Source organism: Microcaecilia unicolor, chromosome 1 (genome assembly GCF_901765095.1).
Source record: "Microcaecilia unicolor chromosome 1, aMicUni1.1, whole genome shotgun sequence".
Lineage (NCBI taxonomy): Eukaryota > Metazoa > Chordata > Amphibia > Gymnophiona > Siphonopidae > Microcaecilia > Microcaecilia unicolor.
This window is the reverse complement of record NC_044031.1, coordinates 43799543-43821834: the sequence shown is the minus strand read 5'-3', so window position 1 is coordinate 43821834 and position 22292 is coordinate 43799543. Positions and strand designations below refer to the sequence as shown.

The 22292-nt window shown below is 44.4% G+C and overlaps 1 protein-coding gene across 1 annotated transcript in view; it reads right to left on the bottom strand.

Annotated features, from left to right (window-relative positions):
• The window catches only part of SMARCC1 (SWI/SNF related, matrix associated, actin dependent regulator of chromatin subfamily c member 1), a 542893-nt gene that overhangs the window by 474105 nt on the left and 46496 nt on the right, over window positions 1-22292 (bottom strand). The window contains 1 exon segment of the mRNA XM_030196622.1: window positions 9992-10084. Coding sequence (XP_030052482.1) covers window positions 9992-10084 — 93 coding nt within the window.

The window sequence follows — 22292 nt, the reverse complement described above, 5'->3', positions numbered from 1 at the left end:
AAACCCACTTCTCCTCTCCCTCCACTCTATCTCAGTCGATGGCACCCTCATCCTCCCCGTCTCATCTGCCCGCAACCTCGGAGTCATCTTCGACTCCTCCCTCTCCTTCTCTGCGCATATCCAGCACATAGCCAAGACCTGTCGCTTCTTTCTTTATAACATCAGCAAAATTCGCCCCTTCCTTTCTGGGCACACCACCCGAACTCTCGTCCACTCTCTCATCACCTCTCGCCCTGACTACTGCAACCTATTCCTCACTGGCCTCCCACTTAGCCATCTATCCCCCCTTCAATCCGTTCAGAACTCTGCTGTGTGTCTTATCTTCCGCCTAGACCGATATACTCATATCACCCCTCTCCTCAAGTCACTTCACTGGCTTCCGATCAGGTACCGCATTCAGTTCAAGCTTCTCCTACTAACCTACAAATACACTCAATCTGCAGCCCTCATTACCTCTCTACTCTTATCTCCCTCTACACTCCTACCCGAAACCTCCACTCACAGGACAAATCCCTCCTCTCTGTACCCTTCTCCACCACCGCCAATTCCAGGCTCCGCCCTTTCTGCCTCACCTCTCCCTATGTCTTCAAATCCTTGCTCAAAGCCCACCTTTTCAATGTCGCCTTCGGCACCTAACCATTCTACCTCTATTCAGGGAAACTCTAGACTGCCCCAATTTGATTGTCTGCACATGTTGTCCATTAGATTGTAAGCTCCTTTGAGCAGGGACTGTCCTTCTTTGTTAAACTGTACAGCGTTCCGTAACCCTAGTAGCGCTTTAGAAGTGTTAAGTAGTAGTAGTATGTAGCTGCTCTACAGATGTCCTGTAAAGGAGTTCTTTATAAGTTAGCCATTGTGGCCGCCATAGCCCTGAGATTGTGAGCTGTCACATGAGGAATGTTTGAGATAGGAGATGAGTGTGCCAGCTGATAACACAAAGCTATATACTTTGCAATCCACTGAGATAATGTTGCCTTTGTCACTGGTTGCGGATGCAGAATAGACCGAAGAGAAAGAAATAATTGAGACGGTCTATCCTGAAAGTTAGTTCTTCGAAGATAAATAGTTAGATCTCTTAGACAGTCGAGAGTATGAAATTTTTTTATGATCCTCAGAATCATGTGGAGGAGGGTAAAAGTTGGCAGAACGATCACTTGATTTAAATGATAAGGTGAGACTACCTTAGGCAAGAACTTCGGGTGAGTGTCAAATTGTCCATCGGATCATGAAACACTGAGAGGGCTGCCAAATGGAGTCTTACTGACGAGTAAGATAAACCTGATTTTGCCAGATGGAGGAGATAATCGAAGACACCAGACAGAGAAGCGTTATCCAGTGAGAGATCACGACTGGAACACCAAGTAGAAAAACGCTTCCATTTTGCTCCATAAGATTTCAGAGTGGACTCTTTCCTGGAGGCTAGAAGAGCTTTGAGAACGTCCTGAGAAAAAATCATGTTCGATTGGGACCGTGAGGCGTAGAGATGCAATGTCCGGATGAAGACTGCCCTGATGTTGCGTTATCAGGTCCGGTTCTAGTGAAAGCGGAGGCTGCAAAGTTAGGTTTAGGAGAAACGTGAACCATGCCTGCCTGGGCCAAAACGGAGCTATCAACAAAAGAGATGCCCCTTCCAACTTTATCTTCTGAAGTACTTTGGAAATGAGTGGAATTGGAGGAAAAGCATAGAGAAGGCTTTCTGTCCAAGGAATCTGGAACGCGTCTTCCGCTATTCTGTTCAGACTGGGAAGCCTTGAACAGAATCTATGACATTTGGCGTTGAGAGGGGATGCAAACAGGTAGATGAAAGGCTGACCCCACCTGCTGAAGAGATCGTGCGTAACAGTGGTCTTGAGTGACCACTTGTGAGGCTGCAATCTTTTGCTGAGTGAATCTGCCTAGGCATTTTACACGCCCAGCAGGTAGGATGCTGAGATTGTAGACTGGAGAGACAGAACAAGATGCCAGATCTGAAGAGCTTCTCTGCATAACTGTCGGGATCCGGTACCTCCTTGCTTGTTGATATAGTACATCACTACCTGATTGTCCGTGCGGACATGAATTTGCTGATGAGAAAGGTGAGTGCGAAACGCCTGAAGAACCAATCTGATAGCTCGGAGCTCTAGGAGATTGATACTGCATGAAGTCTCCTTGAGAATCCAGAGACCTTGCGTTTTGTAAGAGCTCATGTGAGCTCCCCACCCCTGTTTGGACGCATCGGTAGTTAGATAAATTGAAGGTAGAGGAGGCCGAAACTGCATTCCTTGCAGAAGATGTGGGGTGCGAGTCCACCATTGTAGAGAAGATTTTAGCCTGAGCGAAAGCCCTATCCTTGCTGATAGAGGGTGAAGAGCTTGAATCCATCGGTCTCTTAGATGCCACTGCAAAGGCCTCACATGTAGTCTTGCTAACGGTACCACTGGTATCGCAGCGGCCATATACCCCAGGAAAACTAACAATGTCCAAGCTGTGGTGAATGATAGTTGACTCAGATGAGAGATGGGAAACAATGTGCGAAGCTGTGCTGAGAGGCAAGTACGCCAGCATTCGAGGTGTATGCAACACTGCTCCTATGAACTGGAGTTTTTGAACTGGAATAAGTTGAGTCTTTCCTGAATTGATGATGAACCCCAGAAATTTTAGAAGAGAAGTGGTCTTCTGCAGAGCTTGGAGAGCATCTTGAGCCGTCGGCGAGATGAGCCAATCGTCCAGGTAAGGAAAAATGGTGATCTTCTGCTGACGAAGATAGGAGATGATTGTGATTACATTTTGTAAATACTCGCGGTGCTGAGGAGAGGCCAAAAGGAAGAACTCAAAATTGGTAATGATGAGAATCCATCTGAAAACGAAGATACCTTCTGGACGAACTGTGGATGGGAATGTGCAAATATGCATCCTGAAGGTCAAGAGACAGCAGACACGCATGTTGATCCAGTAGTGTAAGAATCATTTGGAGAGCTGTCATTCTGAATTTTCTTTTTTGAGAAATTTGTTTAGTGATCTTAAATTCAGAATAAAGCGTAGACCACTGTTCTTTTTTGGAATAAGGAAACATCTGGAGCAAAAACCCCTGTTCTGGTGAGTCTCCTGTACTGGTTCGATTGCACTGATCTGCAGGAAGACGGGAAATTTCCTCCTGAAGGACGTGAAGGTGAGAGGAAGGAATCTGAGAGGAGAAAGAGCAGCTTTTAAACTAGAAATGGGGGGAAGGCCGACAGTCGCTCAAAAGCGCATGGTTCGGGATAAGGTATCTTGCAAGGATACCTCACAAACAGGGAAGATAGGGTTTCTGGATAGTGAGGTTGCACAACAGACCGTGATAGGCCAGATGCCCTTAAATACAACCAAAGATCAGACAGAAGATGGCAAATCATTAGTGTCATGTACTAAGCATCATTCAATTAGGAACAACAAACATACTCTGAAATGTCTATATGCAAATGCTAGGAGTCTAAGAAATAAGATGGGAGAGTTGGAATATATTGCACTAAATGAAAAATTGGATATAATAGGTAGTGAGACCTGGTGGAAGGAGGATAACCAGTGGGACACTGTCATACCGGGGTACAAAGTATATCGCAGTGATAGGGTGGACCGGACTGGTGGAGGGGTAGCATTGTATATTAACGAGAGCCTTGACTCAGATAGATTACAAATTCAGCAGGACAAAAATCACACCTTTGAATCATTGTGGGTTGAAATTCCATGTAAAAAAGGAAAAAGGACGGTGATAGGAGTGTACTACCGTCCGCCTCGCCAGGATGAGCAGGTAGACGCAGAAATGATAAAAGAAATCAGAGACGCAAACAAAATGGGCAATGTGATAATAATGGGTGACTTCAATTATCCAAATATAGACTGGGTAAATGTAACATCGGGACACACTACAAAGGTACAATTCCTTGATAAAATCAAGGACAGCTTTATGGAGCAGCTGGTGCAGGAGTTGGTCCTTAGTGGAGCGCATGATCTGGTGAGGGACGTTATGGTACTGCGGCCGCTTGATAACAGTGATCATAATATGATCAGTTTTGATATCAACCTTGAAGTAACTATACACAGGAAGTCAAATACATTAGCGTTTAACTTTAAAAAAAAGGAGACTATGATAAAATGAGAAGAACGGTTAAAAAAAAAAAAAAAAACTTAGGGGGGGCAACTGAGAGGGTAAAAACTGTACAACAGGCATGGACTCCGTTCAAAAATACCATCCTGGAAGCCCAGGTCAAACATATTCCACGAATTAGAAAAGACGGAAGTCCAAAAGACAGCCGGCGTGGTTGAAAAGTGAGGTGAAGGAAGCTATTAGGGCTAAAAGAAACGCCTTCAGAAAATGGAAGAAGGAACCGTCTGAAAATAACAAGCAGCAGCATAAGGAGTGTCAAAGCAAATGCTAGGCGCAGATAAAGAAGGCCAAGAGGGATTACAAAAAAAAGATAGCATTAGAGGAAAAAAAACATAGCAAAAATTTTTTTCTGAATATTAAAAGCAGGAAGCCGGCAAAAGAATCGGTTGGGCCGCTGGATGACAGGGTTAAAAGGGGCGATCAAGGAAGATAAAGACGTAGCAGAGAGATTGAATGAATTCTTTGCTTCTGTCTTCACCGAGGAAGATTTGGGTGGGATACCGGTGTCGGAAATGGTATTTCAAGCGGAGAAACTTACTGACTTCACGGTAAACCTGGAGGACGTAATGGGGCAGTTCAGCAAACTGAAGAGTAGCAAATCTCCTGGACCAGATGGTATTCATCCTAGAGTACTGATAGAACTGAAAAATGATCTTGCGGAGCTACTGTTAATGATATGCAACTTATCCTTAAAATCGAGCGTGGTACCGGAAGATTGGAGGGTGGCCAATGTAACACCAATTTTTAAAAAAGGTTCCAGGGGAGATCCGGGAAATTATAGACCGGTGAGTCTGAGGTCGGTGCCGGGGAAAATGGTAGAGGCTATTATCAAAAACAAAATTACAGAGCACATCCGAGGACATGGATTACTGAGACCGAGTCAGCACGGCTTTTGTGTGGGGAAATCTTGCCTGACCAATTTACTTCAATTCTTTGAAGGAGTAAATAAACATGTGGACAAAAGGGGAGCCAGTTGATATTGTGTATCTGGATTTTCAAAAGGCGTTTGACAAGGTACCTCATGAAAGGCTACAGAGGAAATTGGAGGGTCATGGGATAGGAGGAAATGTCCTATTGTGGATTAAAAACTGGTTGAAGGATAGGAAAGAGAGAGTGGGGTTAAATGGGCAGTATTCACAATGGAGAAGGGTAGTTAGTGGGGTTCCTCAGGGGTATGTGCTAGGACCGCTGCTTTTGAATATATTTATAAATGATTTAGAAATGGGAGTAACTAGCGAAGTAATTAAATTTGCTGATGACACAAAGTTATTCAAAGTCGTCAACTCGTGACAGGATTGTGAAAAATTACAGAAGGACCTTACGAGACTGGGCGGCTAAATGGCAGATGCTGTTTAATGTGAGCAAGTGCAAGGTGATGCACGTGGGAAAAAAGAACCCGAATTATAGCTACATCATGCAAGGTTCCACGTTAGGAGTTACGGACCAAGAAAGGGATCTGGGTGTCGTCGTCGATAATACGCTGAAACCTTCTGCTCAGTGTGCTGCTGCAGCTAGGAAAGCGAATAGAATGTTGGGTATTATTAGGAAAGGTATGGAAAACAGGTGTGAGGATGTTATAATGCCGTTGTATCGTTCCATGTTTCGACCGCACCTTGAGTATTGTGTTCAATTCTGGTCACCGCATCTCAAGAAAGATATAGAATTGGAAAAGGTGCAGCGAAGGGCGACTAAAATGATAGCAGGGATGGGACGACTTCCCTATGAAGAAAGACTAAGGAGGCTAGGGCTTTTCGGCTTGGAGAAGAGACGGCTGAGGGGAGACATGATAGAGGTATATAAAATAATGAGTGGCGTGCAACAGGTGGATGTGAATCATCTGTTCACGCTTTCCAAAAATACTAGGGGGCATGCGATTAAACTACAGTGTAGTAAATTTAAAACAAATCGGAGAAAATTTTTCTTCATCCAACGCGTAATTCGTTGCCGGAGAACATAGTGAAGGCGGTTAGCTTGGCAGAGTTTAAAAAGGGGTTAGATGGTTTCCTAAGAACAAGTCCATACACTGCTACTAACTGGACTTGGGAAAAATCCACAATTCCAGGAATAAAATATATAGAATGTTTGTACATTTGGGAAGCTTGCCAATTGCCCTTGGCCTGGATTGGCCGCTGTCGTGGACAGGATGTTGGGCTCGATGGACCCTTGGTCTTTTCCCAGTGTGGCATTACTTATCTACTTATAAGAGGTGACAATGTGGGTGAGAGGTGACAATGTGAGTGTGAGATGGAGGATTTGCAAAATGAAAATGGTACCCCTGTTGAATAATTGAAAGAACCCACTTGTCTGAAGTGATAAGGGACCACTGTGGAGGAAAATATTGAAGACGGCCCCCTACCAGAAAGTCTTTTGGAAGCAACTGGTCAAAAAGACGACAAGGCTTTAAGTGCTATAGTGGTCGCTGGCTTAAGTGTTCTCCGCTCTCTGTAAGAGTTTTTAGACTGCTGCGACTTATTTGGTTTATTGTTGTATTTGTAATTAGAATTGTATCTACTAAAAGAATATGTCCTACGATAATTGTATCTACTTTTTGATGTAGGATAGGATGAACGTTGAAAAGAAGATCTGGGCTGGTTGATATTGTCATCTTCTAAAGTATCCAGAGTGGTGCAATCCTGTTTAATATTATCGATAATGTCCTTGACTTTATCATCAAAGAGATTGTCTCCTGTACAAAGAGCATCAGCCACTCGGTTGTGAACATCCTCGCGGGGACTGGACGCTTTCAACCAAGCCAATCGTCTTGCAGAAATGCCCACTACTGCTGCACCTCTAACTGAAGTGTCACACGAATCATGGGCAGCTCTTATTAGATTAGTAGCACACTCCTCCAGGTTTTTAAGGAACGGTCGCAGCTGAGGTTGTATTGCAGCTGGTAGAGAATACACCAATTTAGACAAAGCATCCAGTATGGTAAATTGATAGCCAGTGTAATGAAATATATGAAAACCTATCCGGGCATTGAACATGGCACTTTGATACATCCTTTTTCCCAATAAGTCCATGAGCTTCATTTCCTTAGCTGGTGGAAAATTAGAATGGTCTCGTGAACTCTTATGCTTACACATGGCTGAATGAACTACTATAGACTGATGAGATAATTGAGGTTTACCAAATCCCAAAGAGTCCTGGACCTTGTATTGTGTATCCAAACTTTTTTGTGGGTGCTGATGAAAAAGGAGTAGCCCAAATAAGTTTATGTTGATTCGCAAGGACATCATGTAATGGAAGAGCTATTATTTCTTTCGGTGCCTCTTTGTAGCGAAGAGCCTTTAGTTTCTTTGATCGGGGGTCTGGTTGGGAGGTTGACTGAATGTCTAAAGCTGATGCCAACTTGAGAAGGAATTTGGGATATGAAACATCCTCAGGTTGAGAGGACTTAGATGGTTGCGGAGGAGAGGGATCTGAAGGCAATCCGTGCGTGTCTGCATCATGGTCAGAATGATAATCCGGAGAGAAAGCTCTAGACTATGTCTGAGGATGTAGGGGAGAGGATTCATAATTGGAAATAATTTATGCTGCCATGGATTCTGATGTAGAGACTGATCAAGAACGCTTGCTGTGACCAGTGCCTGAGAGTGGAGCTGCCGCTTCCAATGGCAGCTGAGAAGCTGAGTGCTGTTGGCTTTGATTTTTTAATAAAAAATCTCAAAGTAACTGGAGACTATCCTGATTGGAATGAGACACTTGAAAAGAAGGAGAGGGATTGTCATGAGGCATACTGGCCAGAAAATCTGATTGATGCCTAGGAGACATAGCATGGTGAACTACATCCTGTCTTCCTTGTGGAGAGAGATGGAATCCTTTTCAGAGTGGTGTGAGCATGTGAAGGAGAAGAACCACCAGAAAATTGCTGATACGAAGCATTATGCTGGTGAGAGGAGGAGGAGTGGATCGGTTTCCCAAGAGAAGGGGAGGAGCCAGGTCGATGACGATGAGAGTGGGAGGAGCCAGGTCAATGATGATGAGTGGGAGGAGCCAGCTCTGTGACGAGAATGGGAGGAGCTGTGTCGGTGCCAATGAGAGGGATAAGAGCTCCTTCAGTGCCGAGAATTATGGTACTGACGAGAGTGAGCTCTGTGCTGATGATGAGGTGAAGAAGCCGATCGGTGACCACGAGAATAACCTAGTTCAGTGCCAGTCTGTGGATCAGTGATCATTTTTGCTCTCTTAGGAGGAGATTGAGCCAGCCCTGATGATCCAGGGGGCATATGCTGAAGCTGAGTCTCGGCACCGACAACTGAATCAGTGATTTGTGGTGGCAGAGACTAAGGCGATATAAACAGCTGCTGAGCAGGCTGTTGATTTAAAAGAGGAAGAACACACTCCAAGTTTTTCCCCTCACCGGAGTGCCTTCTCTTGCTTGTAGATTTCTTACCCAGCTGATGAGAAGGTGAGTGCTGAGGTAAGTCAGTAACTGCTCGCATTTTAAGTTCTCTAATCTTCTGTGTACGAGGGAGCATACTGGCACATTTCTCACAGCTAGTATTTAAGTGTGCCTTCCCTAAACACAGCACACATCGATCGTGTGGGTCTAAATTAGACATTTTGCCACACAGCGCTTGAAGCCTTGTTTCTTCGGTGGCATGACAGCCACATTATTCTTTAAATAATGAGGGAATTATGAGGAAAAAAGTAAAACAATTAAAGAAAATAAAATTATTGAAGAGAAACTGCACAAGTAATAATACGAGGACGCGGATCTAACCATCCATCATGCAGGAAGAAAAAACTGAAAAGAGACAATCTCAGTGGGCATTTTATACTGCTACAGGGAGCGGGAATCTGCACGAGAGCATATGTAAATAACTTTTAGTTTTATGCTTTCTACGGGTCAGTGACGTCACGGGAGAGTCACTTCACTTGTGTGGCTGCAAGATACTCTGTCCAGGGAGAATGATAAGATCTGTAGTTTGGAAAAAAAATTAAGTCCTCCTAAAAATGGCCCAGTTTATTTCTATCTCTTCAAGCCTGGCTCTCACCCATTCAAATGTTTTTCTTTTTCTTTATTATAAATTTTACTGGAAACTGTGTGACTGAACTGTATAGCAGAGATTTCCAGGACCCCCAGCCAATCAGGTTTTCAGCATATTCATCATGAATATGCATAAGAGACCTGCATGCAATGGAGGTAGTGCATACAAACCTATGCACAAAGTCTCTGAAGTCCTTATTTTTACTCAGCCAGAGGCCTGATGGAACTGCCTCTCTAACCAGAGCACGAGGGAACCCAAGAGCTGACAGAGGAATCCTTTGGTCATAGAAGGCGGACAACAGACTATTATCCAGGATGGATGGATGCAGCTCCACCAAGAAGCACATATTTTGGACTGTGGCCCTGGGAGCTTACACCAGGAACCAATTTGACCAAGAAGGACAATCCTGAGATTGTAGCCCTGGGACTCAATCTTGCTGCTGCACTATTCCTACCCATCAACCATCTGCTGGTGACAGAGAATACAATGGCAAGTGTCTATCCTGTATCTCTCTCCTTATACTACTGGTGACATTGTTTTTTGTCTGCTGGCTTAAAGGTACAACCCCACATTTCTGGACTGGTTGAGCAAAAGAAGAAATGTTATTTTTAATAAAAATATAAACCAGTATTTTATAACTCACGCTACTGCTAGGCTTAAAAAACATCTCCCCACCTACACAGATATATAAATGCTGATGAACAATGCATTCAGTTCCACTAAAGCATTAGTTTCGGTGCTCTATAAATGATGAAAATTAAAATTCCAAAATGTAATATAAGCAGTACAAGTTGGAATTTTAAACAACCCACATTCCCTAACAATTTTTACATAAAAACTCTGAAGACAACATGCAACTTAAAACAAAACTAACCTGATTACGCTTAACAATGTCCTTCAGTTTACTGGCCAACTTGAGCTCAAGATCTGGAACAAGGTAGACAGTTGGTCTGGTCAGACAGTTGTTCTGCAGAGATGGTAAGAAAACAAAATAATGGTCAGAAACATATAGACTACCTGCAAGAACGTTTCCTTACAGATCTTAATTCTGAAAAGCTATAGTTAAAGGACAGACAATGGCTCACATGCTGTCATTTTCCTTTTTAGATTTATATGTTTATTAAAGTTTTTTGCATTCAAATAATACAAAAGTGAACACTAAAGCAAACAGAAACCCCCAACATCCTTATTTGAATCTTCCCTTTCCAACTTGTTTTGTGTGATGATCTGGAGTGAAGGAGTAGCCAAGTGGTTAGCGCAGCAGACCTTGACCTTGATCCTAGGGAACTGGGTTCAATTCCCACTGCAGTTCCTTGTGACTCTGGGCAAGTCACTTCAACCTCCACTGCCCCAGGTACAAAATAAGTATCTATATATAATATGTAAACCGCTTTGATTAAAACCACAGAAATGCAGTATATCAAGTCCCATCCCTACCACAGAAAGGCAGTATATTTATTTATAGTTCATTTGTATCCCACATTTTCCCCACACATGCAGGCACAATGTGGCTTACAGTAATTTAAGAAAAAATTACAAACTGAGATAATACAGTTAAAGGTGACTAAGGATAGACAGGGGGAGCAGTAGCTAACAACGGGGAGCTAAGCAGGGTAGGAGAGTTTGATGGGAATACTAATCAGCAGAGCAACTAGGGGAGTACGTTTTAACAAAGAAATAAGTTTTCAGCAATTTTTTGAAAAGGGTGTGGTCCAATTGCGTTTTGAAGTGTTGCGGAAGAGTATTCCAGTGCTTAGGACTCCAGTAGCGGAAAGACGAGGTGAAAATCAGCTTATATTTGACGCCCTTGCAGTTTGGGAAGTGTAATTAGAGATATGACCATGCTGCAGGTGTTGCATTCCTTGGTGGAAGATCAATCAAGTTGAACATATAGTCCGGAGCAAGGCCATAGATGATTTTGAGGGTTAAGGAGCAGACAATGTTTTTCTTCTATAGACCAATAAATGAGGGAGATCTACACTATAAAAATGTTTTAAATTAACATTAGGCTTAAATAAAATACCATACATGATACATGTTCAGATTTTATTTTGTTCTAACTGGTTTTTACTAATGTTTTTGAGACTGAATGGTGAATGATAAATTCTGTTCACTGCAGATAGCCTAGCCACCACAGATATTGTAATGTGATAGAGTACACAGCAGCTTTAATTAGATTTATCAGTTTTCTGACAGGGTACATAAAAGTTGTATAAATGGTATGCACTGGGTATATTAGATCTACATATACAAAAATATAAGTTTTGTCTTCAATGTGCATGTTTTTCTAAACAAGGTATTTTTTTTTTACATCATGCTTACATGGGCTACTCAAGATAGTCACCAATCCTTATTGGTATAGATTTAGGGACAGTATTTATCTCTAATTTTTATCTTTGGGTACTGCTTAAGTTTTCTTTGGGATGATAAGTATGTATGGCATCCAAGGCTATTTATAACCCTGTCATTTGCTATTCAGGAGAAAGCTTTACGTACTTTTATGTACCTGAAATAATAGTTTGCTGTACTACACATTATCTACCTGCTCAAAGTATTTTAGTTTTGTTTTTTGGTCTGAAATTTATTATGACATTGTCTCATTTCCGTAGGTCCGATAGGTTGAAACTTGTGTGATAGTCACACTGCTGTTTGCTGCTGTGTTCATGTGATAACCAAAAACAGGAATTTGGTAAGATTGTATCAATCATAACATTAATAGTGTCACTTTGGCTCACTAATGTTCCTTTAAAAATAAAAAATAAAAAAAATCACACTATCTCTAACACAGTACTAGAATGTGAGGCGTGTACATGAAAAGTACTAGTTTTACAGATATTTGCTTTATTATTTGATTACTTTTTTAACATTAGTTTTATTTGGGTAACTATTGAATATGTTGGAACAGTAGCCATCTGTACAGAATTTGCTCAGCGATGTTGTTTACAGTTATGAAATCCTTATGACTGATAGGCAAGCTTAGCACCAAAACATCTATACTGGTACCAGTTTTGATACATTTAGCTATTTCTAGTACTGTGCACACCGTTGGTAAAAATTCTGCAAGTCTGTCCTTTCATTTATGATTTCTCTACATATCTGTAAGCATGTATATATAAATAACTCTTATGGGCAAAGCTACCCAATGAGTACTTCCCAGGTTCCCGTTTACAGAAGTCTGGCTCACAACTTCTTAGCTCTGCCTAGGGGTAATATGCTACAGGAACCTGCCTCTTCTGGTGCCTAAGCCAGAACTTTCCTTCCGTTGTAGAGACAGCACCCCAATATGCCAACCTTTTTATGGCTGAGCTGGAAGAGACATTTCTGAATCCACACCAGACCAAACCTCTAAAATACTACCAGTACATCAATGACATTTTTATGATTTGGACGGAGGGTGAAGAATCTCAAACAATTTCACTCTTCCTTCAATACATACCATCCTACAATCAGATTTAAAATTGACTACTCCCCAGAAAAAGTCAATTTTCTGGACACCACGGTCTCAATCAGTGACGGCTGTATACAAACATCTATATACAAGAAACCCACAGACAGATGCAGCTACCTCTACAACTCCAGCTTCCATCCTGCACATACAAAAAGATCCATCATTTACAGCCAAGCCACAAGATACCACCGTATCTGCTCTGACCCAGGGGACAGAGACAGGCACCTTAAAAGCCTGACTGCATCCTTCAAACAGAAAGGATATAACCCCAAAATAATCTCCAAAAATATTGCCTTCTCCCTCAAAACGCCCAGGGAAAATCTGCTACAGTACAAAGAGAAAAAAACCACAGACAGGATCCCCCTGGTAGTGACATACAATCCAGAGCTGGAAAAACTGAGGAAAATCATAAGAGATCTACAACCTTTGCTCCAGGAGGATGAATTACTGAAGGAAATATTCCCATCCCCACCAGTACTGGCCTTCCGACAGCCACCGAACTTAAAACACAAGCTTATCAGAAGTAAACTGCCAACACAGACGGAAAGGGAACAGAAAGGCATACGTCCTTGTGATATATCTAGCTGCAAACTATACCAAAACATTTCACAGGACCCCATAGTCATGCACAAAGGAAAGATATTCAACATAAAGGAATCTTTCACATGCTCATCTTCCAATGTGGTATATATCATTCAATGTAAAAAATGTAACGAAGGTTGTTATATTGGAGAGACAGGCCAGATGCTTAAGACAAGATTCAATTTACATAGACATCTCATGAACAGAGCTGCCAGTAGGGCCCCAACCCCGGTGGGACAGCACTTTACAAAACCAGGACACTGTACCAGTGACTTCACAGTGAGAATACTGAAAGGCAACTTTAAAACAATACAGGAACATAAATCCTTTCAAATCAGAATGATTGAATATTTTGATACCCAACAGACAGGACTTAACAAGGATCTGGGTTTTCTAGCCCACTATAAAACATAGGTTGTATTTCACTGCTTATCACCCTCCCCACAAACATCCTGCTAGACTATGGAATGCTTTGAAGTCCCCATGCACATCTCCTACACACCCTGCTGGACCATCTATGAAGGACTGTTATATACAGTGGCAGCTAACACATTGGCCTATTTCTGATCTGATGAAGAAGGGCAACCTTCGAAAGCTAATCAAGAAATGTAACATAGTAACATAGTAGATGACGGCAGAAAAAGACCTACACGGTCCATCCAGTCTGCCCAAGATAAACTCATATGTGTATACCTTACCTTGATTTGTACCTGTCTTTTTCAGGGCACAGACCGTATAAGTCTGCCCAGCAGTATTCCCCGCCTCCCAACCACCAGTCCCGTCTCCCATCACCGGCTCTGGCACAGACCGTATAAGTCTGCCCTCCACTATCCACACCTCCCAACCACCAACCCCTCTTCCCCCCACCTGCTCCGCCACCCAATTTTAGCTAAGGTTCTGAGGATCCATTCCTTCTGCACAGATGTATTAAGTTATGTCCAATAAAAAAGGTATCATCTTATTTTCTTTTCCATGTTTTATTTTGTTTGATTTCTATTGATTACCTATTTGATTTTTAAAAGCTTGATATCATCAGATAATTTAAATACTGGTTTAGGTTTGCATGGCAGTTTCCTTGTGGGGGGGGGGGGGTTCTTTTGCAGCAGCAGCAGCACAGGTTTCCACAACTGAACACAAGAATTGAGCCAGAGACTTTTTTTGTTTTATCATGATCTTGTTCTATGTGCTCTGCTTTGCTAATGTTAATCTAAGATAGTATAATATTTAGCACTGCTGCAGCATTTAATTATCAGTTATGTACATGGTCTGAACTGAGATTACCACAGAGGTCGCTTATCGATAAATGCTGTGTTAAGCAGAGTATAGCTTTCAGAACTAGCCCTGAACTGGCATTTATTTCAGAGATTAGAATAGCACTTATTTGTATTGAATTTGCTTTCTGGTGTAAAAAAAATGTGAGTTTGTTTGATTCTGTCGGTACCAGTGCTGTGATAAAGGTGCTCATTTTCAAAGCACATGAAAATGAGCCTTAGTCTCTTTCAGCATAGCGTACTCTGTTGGAAAATGGCACGTATATGTGTCATTTTATTTTATTTCATTTTGTTTTCTTTTCCAAGTTTTTTCCTAAGTAAACACTGTTTCTATTTCATGGATTATAGTCCAAATAAGTACTGAGTCATCATGAGTTAAATGACTTATATTCCACCGCATCATAAAGAGACGGGACCCCGTGTAGTTATTTATTGGTTTGATATTTGGACCATATTATTGATGCTTGCTCTGAGTAAATTGTTATATACTAGAAGTTGTATTACTGATATAAAAAAAAAAATAAATAAATAAAATTTCAGTCTTTTGGAGGCGGGGCTAGTACTGAGCAGACTTCTACAGTCTATGCCCTGAAAATGGTCACATGGTCAGGTATACATATAAAGTAGCACATTTGAGTTTATCTTGTTGGGCAGACTGGATGGACCGTACAGGTCTTTTTCTGTACTATGTTACTATGTATGAATTGCATTTTTATTTTAGTATTTATTGCAAAAGATGACTTTTACGTACACATTTCTTTTTTGGTTTTTTTAATCAATGACAATATTGTAATTTTTAATTTTTACAGTATATTCAATACTAATGTAATTAGGACTTGCAAATTAGGCAAAACAAAGATACTAGGACTCTGTGTCGTCAGCAAATTTAAATACCTCACTAGTTATTCCCATAGCTAGATCATTTATAAATATGTTAAAAAGCTGCAGTCCCAGCACAGACCTCTGTGGAACCCCACTATCAAGAGTAATGACCATTTAAACCCTACTCTCTGGTGTCTATCTTTTAACCAGTTTTTAATCCACAATAGAACACTACCTCCTATCCCATGACTCTCCAATTTCCTCTGGAGTCTTTGTTGAGGTACTTTATCAAATGCCTTTTGAAAATCCAGATACACAGTATCTACTGGCTCACCTTTATCTGTTTTGTAGTAAAATGGTGAGGCAAGGTTGACCTTCACAAAATCCATGTTGGCTTTTTCTCATTAATCCATGTTTTAAAATATGCTCTGTAATTTTGTTCTTTATAATAGTCTCTACCATTTTGCCCGGCACAGACGTCAAGCTCACCGGTCTGTAATTTCCCAGACCACCTCTGAAACCCTTTTTAAAGGTAAAATTATGTCTTACCTGATAATTTTCTTTCCTTTAGCCGCAGCAGATGAATCCAGGAACTGGTGGGTTGTATCCGTCTACCAGCAGGTGGAGATAGACAAAACTGAAGGCAATGATAACAGACAGCCCCTGCATCAGTTAGTGTATGTCATTCATAAGCAATGGAAGGTAACTTGAAAACAGTGTAAACCATAAACCTTCTTCATAACAAAAAACTATAATCCAATCAGTGTAAAAAGAGGAACTCAAGCACCAATTTTGATGAACTCCTCTTTAGAGTGCTCTTTTTCTAGACTCTACACCTTAGAAAGAGCCAAAAGAAAAGCAGAAGTCTGAACGGAAGAAAAACACTAAGCAGCGGCTAACAAGGAGGGATCCTGGATTCATCTGCTGCGGCTTAAGGAAAGTAAATTATCAGGGAAGACGTAATTTTACCTTCCTTTGCACCTGCAGTAGGATGAAGCCAGGAACTGGTGGGAAAATTATTGAAATCAGTTTTAAGAAGGCTTATTCCCCAGGTTTAACATAACTTGAATTAACTATTACTATAAACTCAGATCCAAGGACAACAATTACCTGTCATTATCACTTGCCTTTTGCTATTTAATTGTTATTTTATATCTTTATTCTCAATTTGTATAATAGTTTTTCTTGGACTGTAGCTTGCACTACAGACTTTGTAAGCCACTTTGAGCCTGTGATCAGTGGGGAAACGTGGGATATAAATGTAATAAATAAATAAATAAATGTACCAAAGCATGCCCTACGTAGGGCGGGAAGCTGCTGACCCTGCGACACTTCCGCCCTGAACCGCACATCCTCCCACACAGGTCTATCAAGTAATGCTTCGAAAAATTATGTCGGGAAGCCCAAGTAGTCAGCCGATAAATCTTTTCTAAAGGAAGGGCCAAAATTTTCACCCAAAAGGCCACCTGCGCACACATAGAATGAGCACACAGTGCCGCAGACAGGGCCCGTCAATGCAAAACTTAAGCCAACATAACAGTCTACTTAACCCAGCAAGCAATAGTTACATTGGAGGCGGCCTCGCCCCTGCGAGCCCCCGAAAGGAGCACAGTTGATCCAAATGCTAAAATTCGTTCACAAATACCAGAGAAGAACCCTCCGAACATGAAAGGACGCAAACTCCACCAGACCATCCTCCCACAGAAACAAGGGCAGAAAAAGTATCCAATATGAAAAGCCAAAACCACCTTTGGCAAGAAAGAGGGAACGTTCCGAATAGAGACCCCTGTCTCTGAGAACTGCTGTCAAGCATCTCGACAAGAAAAGGTCTGAAGCTCAGAGACCTGTCGAGCTGAGCCATGGCCACCAAAAACACCATTTTGAGCATCAGAATCTCTCTCTGACATCCTGTTCAATGGCTCAAACTGTGCCGCCTTCAGTTCTCGAAGCACCAGGTTCAGCCACAACTGACACAGCAGTGGACAAAGGTGGAGAGCCCCTCAAGAAAATGAACCACACCCGGGTGAGCTGCCAGACAAAAACCTACCACGCATACTCTGTAACACGCAAGAGCTGTCACCCGAACCCACAGCAAATTCTAGGCCACTCCCGTCCTGCAGGAAGACCAACATGAAAGAAACCAATGCTGTAAAGGGAGAGCCGGCATGCAGAACACACCACGCCGAGTACACTCTGTGGAGGTAGACCTGGTGGGCAGGAGCCCCCAAAGCTCGTTTGTCAGTCTGAAAGGAAGGTTGTTGCTGAAAACACAGGAGCCGAAAAGCCCCTGAAGACCAGCCCGGACAGTACCAGAGTGCTTCACGAAAACGAGACTTCAAGGACCCTGCCCAAAAAGCAGGTTTGGGTTTATCCTCAGGGAGACACTGTGACTTGGAATCCTCCAAGCCCTTCACAATCTTCTCCAAATGGTAATTTCCCTCAAAAGACAATTTAATAAGACACGGCTTAGAAGCCATGTCCGCCGACCAATGACGGCTACAAAAGAAAAGAGGAAACCGCCAACACCATCTACTTGGCAGAAGCTCGAACTAAATCATATAAGGCATGTGCTAAATAGGCGAGGCCCATGTCCATCTGAGAGAACGCAGGAACCTCAGACAGTTCTATCTCCCGCTCGTGTTCCAGCACCAAGCAAAACCAGCTAAGACAAGCTTGAGCCACGTAAGAAATACAAATGGAGGCCTGCAGAGCCAGAGAGACAACCTCAAAGGACCGCTTTAAAGAAGCTTCCAGACATTGGTCCTGCATGTCCAATGCCAATCCACCCTCCACAGGGACAGCTGTCTTCTTGGTAACCACTGTCACCAGGGCGTCCACCTTGGGCAGAGAAAACTGCTCTGCCCGATCTGCATTCACAGGATAAAGCCGCGCCACGGCCTTGGTGACCTTAAGGCCCCTATCCATATCCAATCACTGCGCAGGAATGAGTTCCTGGATAGCCTCATGGACCAGGAATGCCTTAGACGGCCTCCGAGTACCAACCATCTTCAAATTAACTGCATCCAAAGCTGCAACCTACAAGTCAGCAATATTTAAGGCCTCCAAGGCCTGAGAGATAAAGGATGTCAGTTCCTCCCTATGAAAGAGACGGACCGTTGTGAGGTCATCCAGCTCCTCGTGAAGGAGCTCACCCTCTTCAATGTCCTCTATGCCAGCCACCCTCCAAGAACCGTCTGAGGGGGCCACCAGGGAGGTGGCAGCCAACACTGGGCCCAAAGACCCCACTTCTGACAATGAAGCCATATGCCGCCTTTTAAGGGCTGGATCATCTCCGTGAGAAAAGGGCGGCAGACTCTGATCCACACAAAGGGCCCCCAGGGGCTACCGGGACCAGGGCCGGAAGTGGCTGAGGGAGGGCATGTTTGAGCTCACAGGCCTGATGCATGAGAAGGACAAACTCAGGAGAAATGAAAGAAAAAACTCTCCCAAGTCTGCCACCGCAGCAATCATCCCTAGCCCAGGTCCAGAAATTATCCTGGACACCCTCAAGCAGGGAACTAACCTGCATTAAAACCGGAGAAGGGTCCGCCTCAGTGGCTCAAGACAAAATGGCAGGCACGACTTGCGACTCACCACAGGAAACCGTGCCATCAGAGGAAGAGAACGAACCGTCCCCCTGCTGGACTCAACGCATTCTGCGCTGCATAATCCGGACGCTGAACACCATTTCCCGCATTAGGAACAGCGTTTAACTGTCTTTGCCACCATTCCCAAACTTGGACCACCCGGGGAGAAAGGACCCAGAAGAACAAAGGAGCCGGCACTTATCCCAGCCACCGGTGCTCCAATCGCAGCGGGACCTCCCAGCCTAGAGCCGAGCAGCACACACTCCAGCTCCCTGAATAAAGTCAGAGCTCAGTCTTTTTTTTTTTGGTTGTGAGGAAGGAAGGGAAACTCTGAGCAGCCTAGCCCAAAACAGAATGGAAGAAGGCGTAAAGCAGGGTGAGGCAGGGAGCTAAACACCAAGTATGTCCCCAAAGTCGGCACCCTAAGCCAAACACCCCCTTGCTCAGGAGCCCCCCCCCCCCTTCCAGGAACCTGAAAATCCAGGGGCTGGTAAGAATTCGGCCACCACTTGCTGGAGATACTGCTACTAAAACTACTACTTAACATTTCTAGAGCGCTACTAGGGTTACGCAGCGCTGTACAGTTTAACAAAGAAGGCCAGTCCCTGCTCAAAGGAGCTTACAATCTAAAGGACGAAATGTCAAGTTGGGGCAGTCTAGATTTCCTGAAGAGAGGTATAGTGGTTAGGTGCCAAAGGCGACATTGAAGAGGTGGGCTTTGAGTAAGGATTTGAAGATGGGGAAGGAGGGGGCCTGGCGCATGGGCTCAGGGAGTTTATTCAAAGCATGGGGTGAGGCGAGGCAGAAAGGGCGGAGCCTAGAGTTGGCGGTGGTGGAGAAGGGTACTGAGAGGAGGGATTTGTCTTGAGAGTGGAGGTTACGGGTAGGAACGTAAGGGGAGATGAGGGTAGAGAGGTAAGGAGGGGCTGTAGATCTAGTGCATTTGTAGGTTAGTAGGAGAAGCTTGAACTGTATGCGGTACCTGATCGGAAGCCAGTGAAGTGACTTGAGGAGAGGGGTGATATGAGTATATCGGTCTAGACGGAAGATAAGACGTGCAGCAGAGTTCTGAACGGATTGAAGGGGGGATAGATGGCTAAGTGGGAGGCCAGTGAGGAGTAGGTTGCAGTAGTCAAGGCGAGAGGTAATGAGAGAGTGGATGAGAGTTCGGGTGGTATGCTCAGAGAGGAAAGGGCGAATCCTGCTAATGTTATAGAGGAAGAAGCGACAGGTCTTGGCTATGTGCTGGATATGCGCAGAGAAGGAGGAGTCGAAGATGACTCCGAGGTTTCGGGCAGATGAGACGGGGACGATGAGGGTGTTAACTGAGATAGAGAGTGGAGGGAGAGAAGTGGGTTTGGGTGGGAAGACAATAAGCTCTGTCTTGGTCATGTTCAGTTTCAGGTGGCGGTTGGACATCCAGGCAGCAATGTCGGATAAGCAGGCCGATACTTTGGCCTAGGTTTCCGCAGTGATGTCTGGTGTGGAGAGATAAAGCTGGGTGTCGTCAGCATAAAGATGATATTGGAAACCATGAGGAGATCAGCGAGCCCAGGGAAGAGGTGTAGATTGAAAAGAGATGGGGTCCAAGGACAGATCCCTGAGGAACTCCAACAGAGAGCGGGATCGGGGTGGAGGAAGAACCATGAGAATGTACTCTGAAGATACGGTGGGAGAGATAAGAGGAGAACCAGGAGAGGACAGAGCCCTGGAACCCAAATGAGGACAGGGTGGCAAGAAGTAAATTGTGATTGACAGTGTCAAAAGCGGCGGATAGGTCAAGGAGGATGAGGATGGAGTAGTGACCTTTGGATTTGGCAAGGAACAGGTCATTGCAGACTTTAGATAGTGCCGTTTCTGTCGAGTGTAGGGGGCGCAAGCCGGATTGAAGTGGATCGAGGATGGAATGAGAGGAGAGAAAGTCAAGGCAACGGCTGTGAACGGCGCGTTCAAGTATCTTGGAGAGGAAGGGTAGGAGGGAAATGGGGCGGTAGTTGGAGGGACAAGTAGGGTCAAGTGATGGTTTTTTAAGGAGTGGTGTGACAACAGCATGCTTGAAGGTGTCAGGGACAGTTGCAGTGGAGAGAGAGAGGTTGAGGATATGACAGATGGGGGGGGGTGACAGTAGGAGAGATGGTGTTAAGTTGGTGGGGATGGGGTCAGAGGAACAGGTGGTGCATTTCGAGGAGGAAAGAAGATGGGCAGTTTCCTCTTCGGTGATGTCGGGAAAAGAGGAGGAGGAGGCCTGGGTTGGTTGGTTGAGGGAGTGGGTTATAGGGTGAAAAGGAGGAGAAGGTTTGGTGGTGAATTCTAGGTTGATCTTCTGCACCTTGTCGCGGAAGTAGTCAGCCAGTAATTGAGGAGAGAGTGAGGGGGGATGGGAGCGGAGGGCACTTTGAGGAGGGAGTTAAGAGTGGCGAAGAGACGACGAGGATTAGAGCTGAGGGAATTAGTCAATTGGGTATAGTAGTCCTGTTTGGCGAGGAATAGGGAGGACTGGGAGGAGGATAGCATGAATTTGTAATGAATGAAGTCGGTATGGGTGCGAGATTTCCTCCAGAGGCGTTCAGCCGATCGTGCGCAGGAGCGAAGGTATCGGGTGCAAGGGGTCAGCCAGGGCTGGGGATTAGTACGCCTTGTGGGACGGGAGATAGATGGTGCAAGGGTGTCCAGAGCAGAGGAGAGGGTGGCATTGTAAGTGGAGACAGCCTTGTCGACAGACTCGGAGGACATGATGGATTGGAGATACAGGAGGATAAGGTTAATTACCAATGCAGTGGCTGGCCATCTGATATCACTGCCTTCAGTTTTGTCTATCTCTATCTCCACCTGCTGGTAGACGGATACAACCCACCAGTTCCTGAATTCATCTGCTGCAGGAGCTAAAGAAAACTGGAATTATATTGGCCACCCTCCAATCTTCTGGTACCATGTCTGATTTTAAAGAGAGTACGAGTGGGAGGAAATGACGTCACGGGGCTGAATGGACGCCTGAGAGTTTAGCTCCTGCACTACCCTGCTTTTAATTGCTTCATCCACCGACATCTACTTCCCAGGGCCGCCGAGAGACTGGGCCAGGCCCGGGACAAGGCCGCCTCCGGGCCCCCTCACCCCACCCGAGGTCGCCAGGACCTCTCTCCACCCCCGCCCGGGCCCTCTGCACTGACCTGCACCTCACCTTCGAAGGCGCAGCAAGCAGCAGCACACCACTCCTTCCTTCTGTGTCCCGACTCCCGCCCTCGCGGAAGTTACGTCAGGCGAGGGCGGGACACGGAAGAAAGGCGTGGTCTGCCGCTGCTTGCTGCACCTTCGAAGGTGAGGCGCTTAAATTCAATGCCAGGAAGGGACAGAGGGCGGGCCGGCCGGCTGGACTGCGGCCCGGGAAATTTTGTTCCCCCTGTCCCCCCCCCCCCCCCCCCCTTGGCGGCCCTGCTACTTCCTTCTCCGTCTCTACTTACCTGGGAA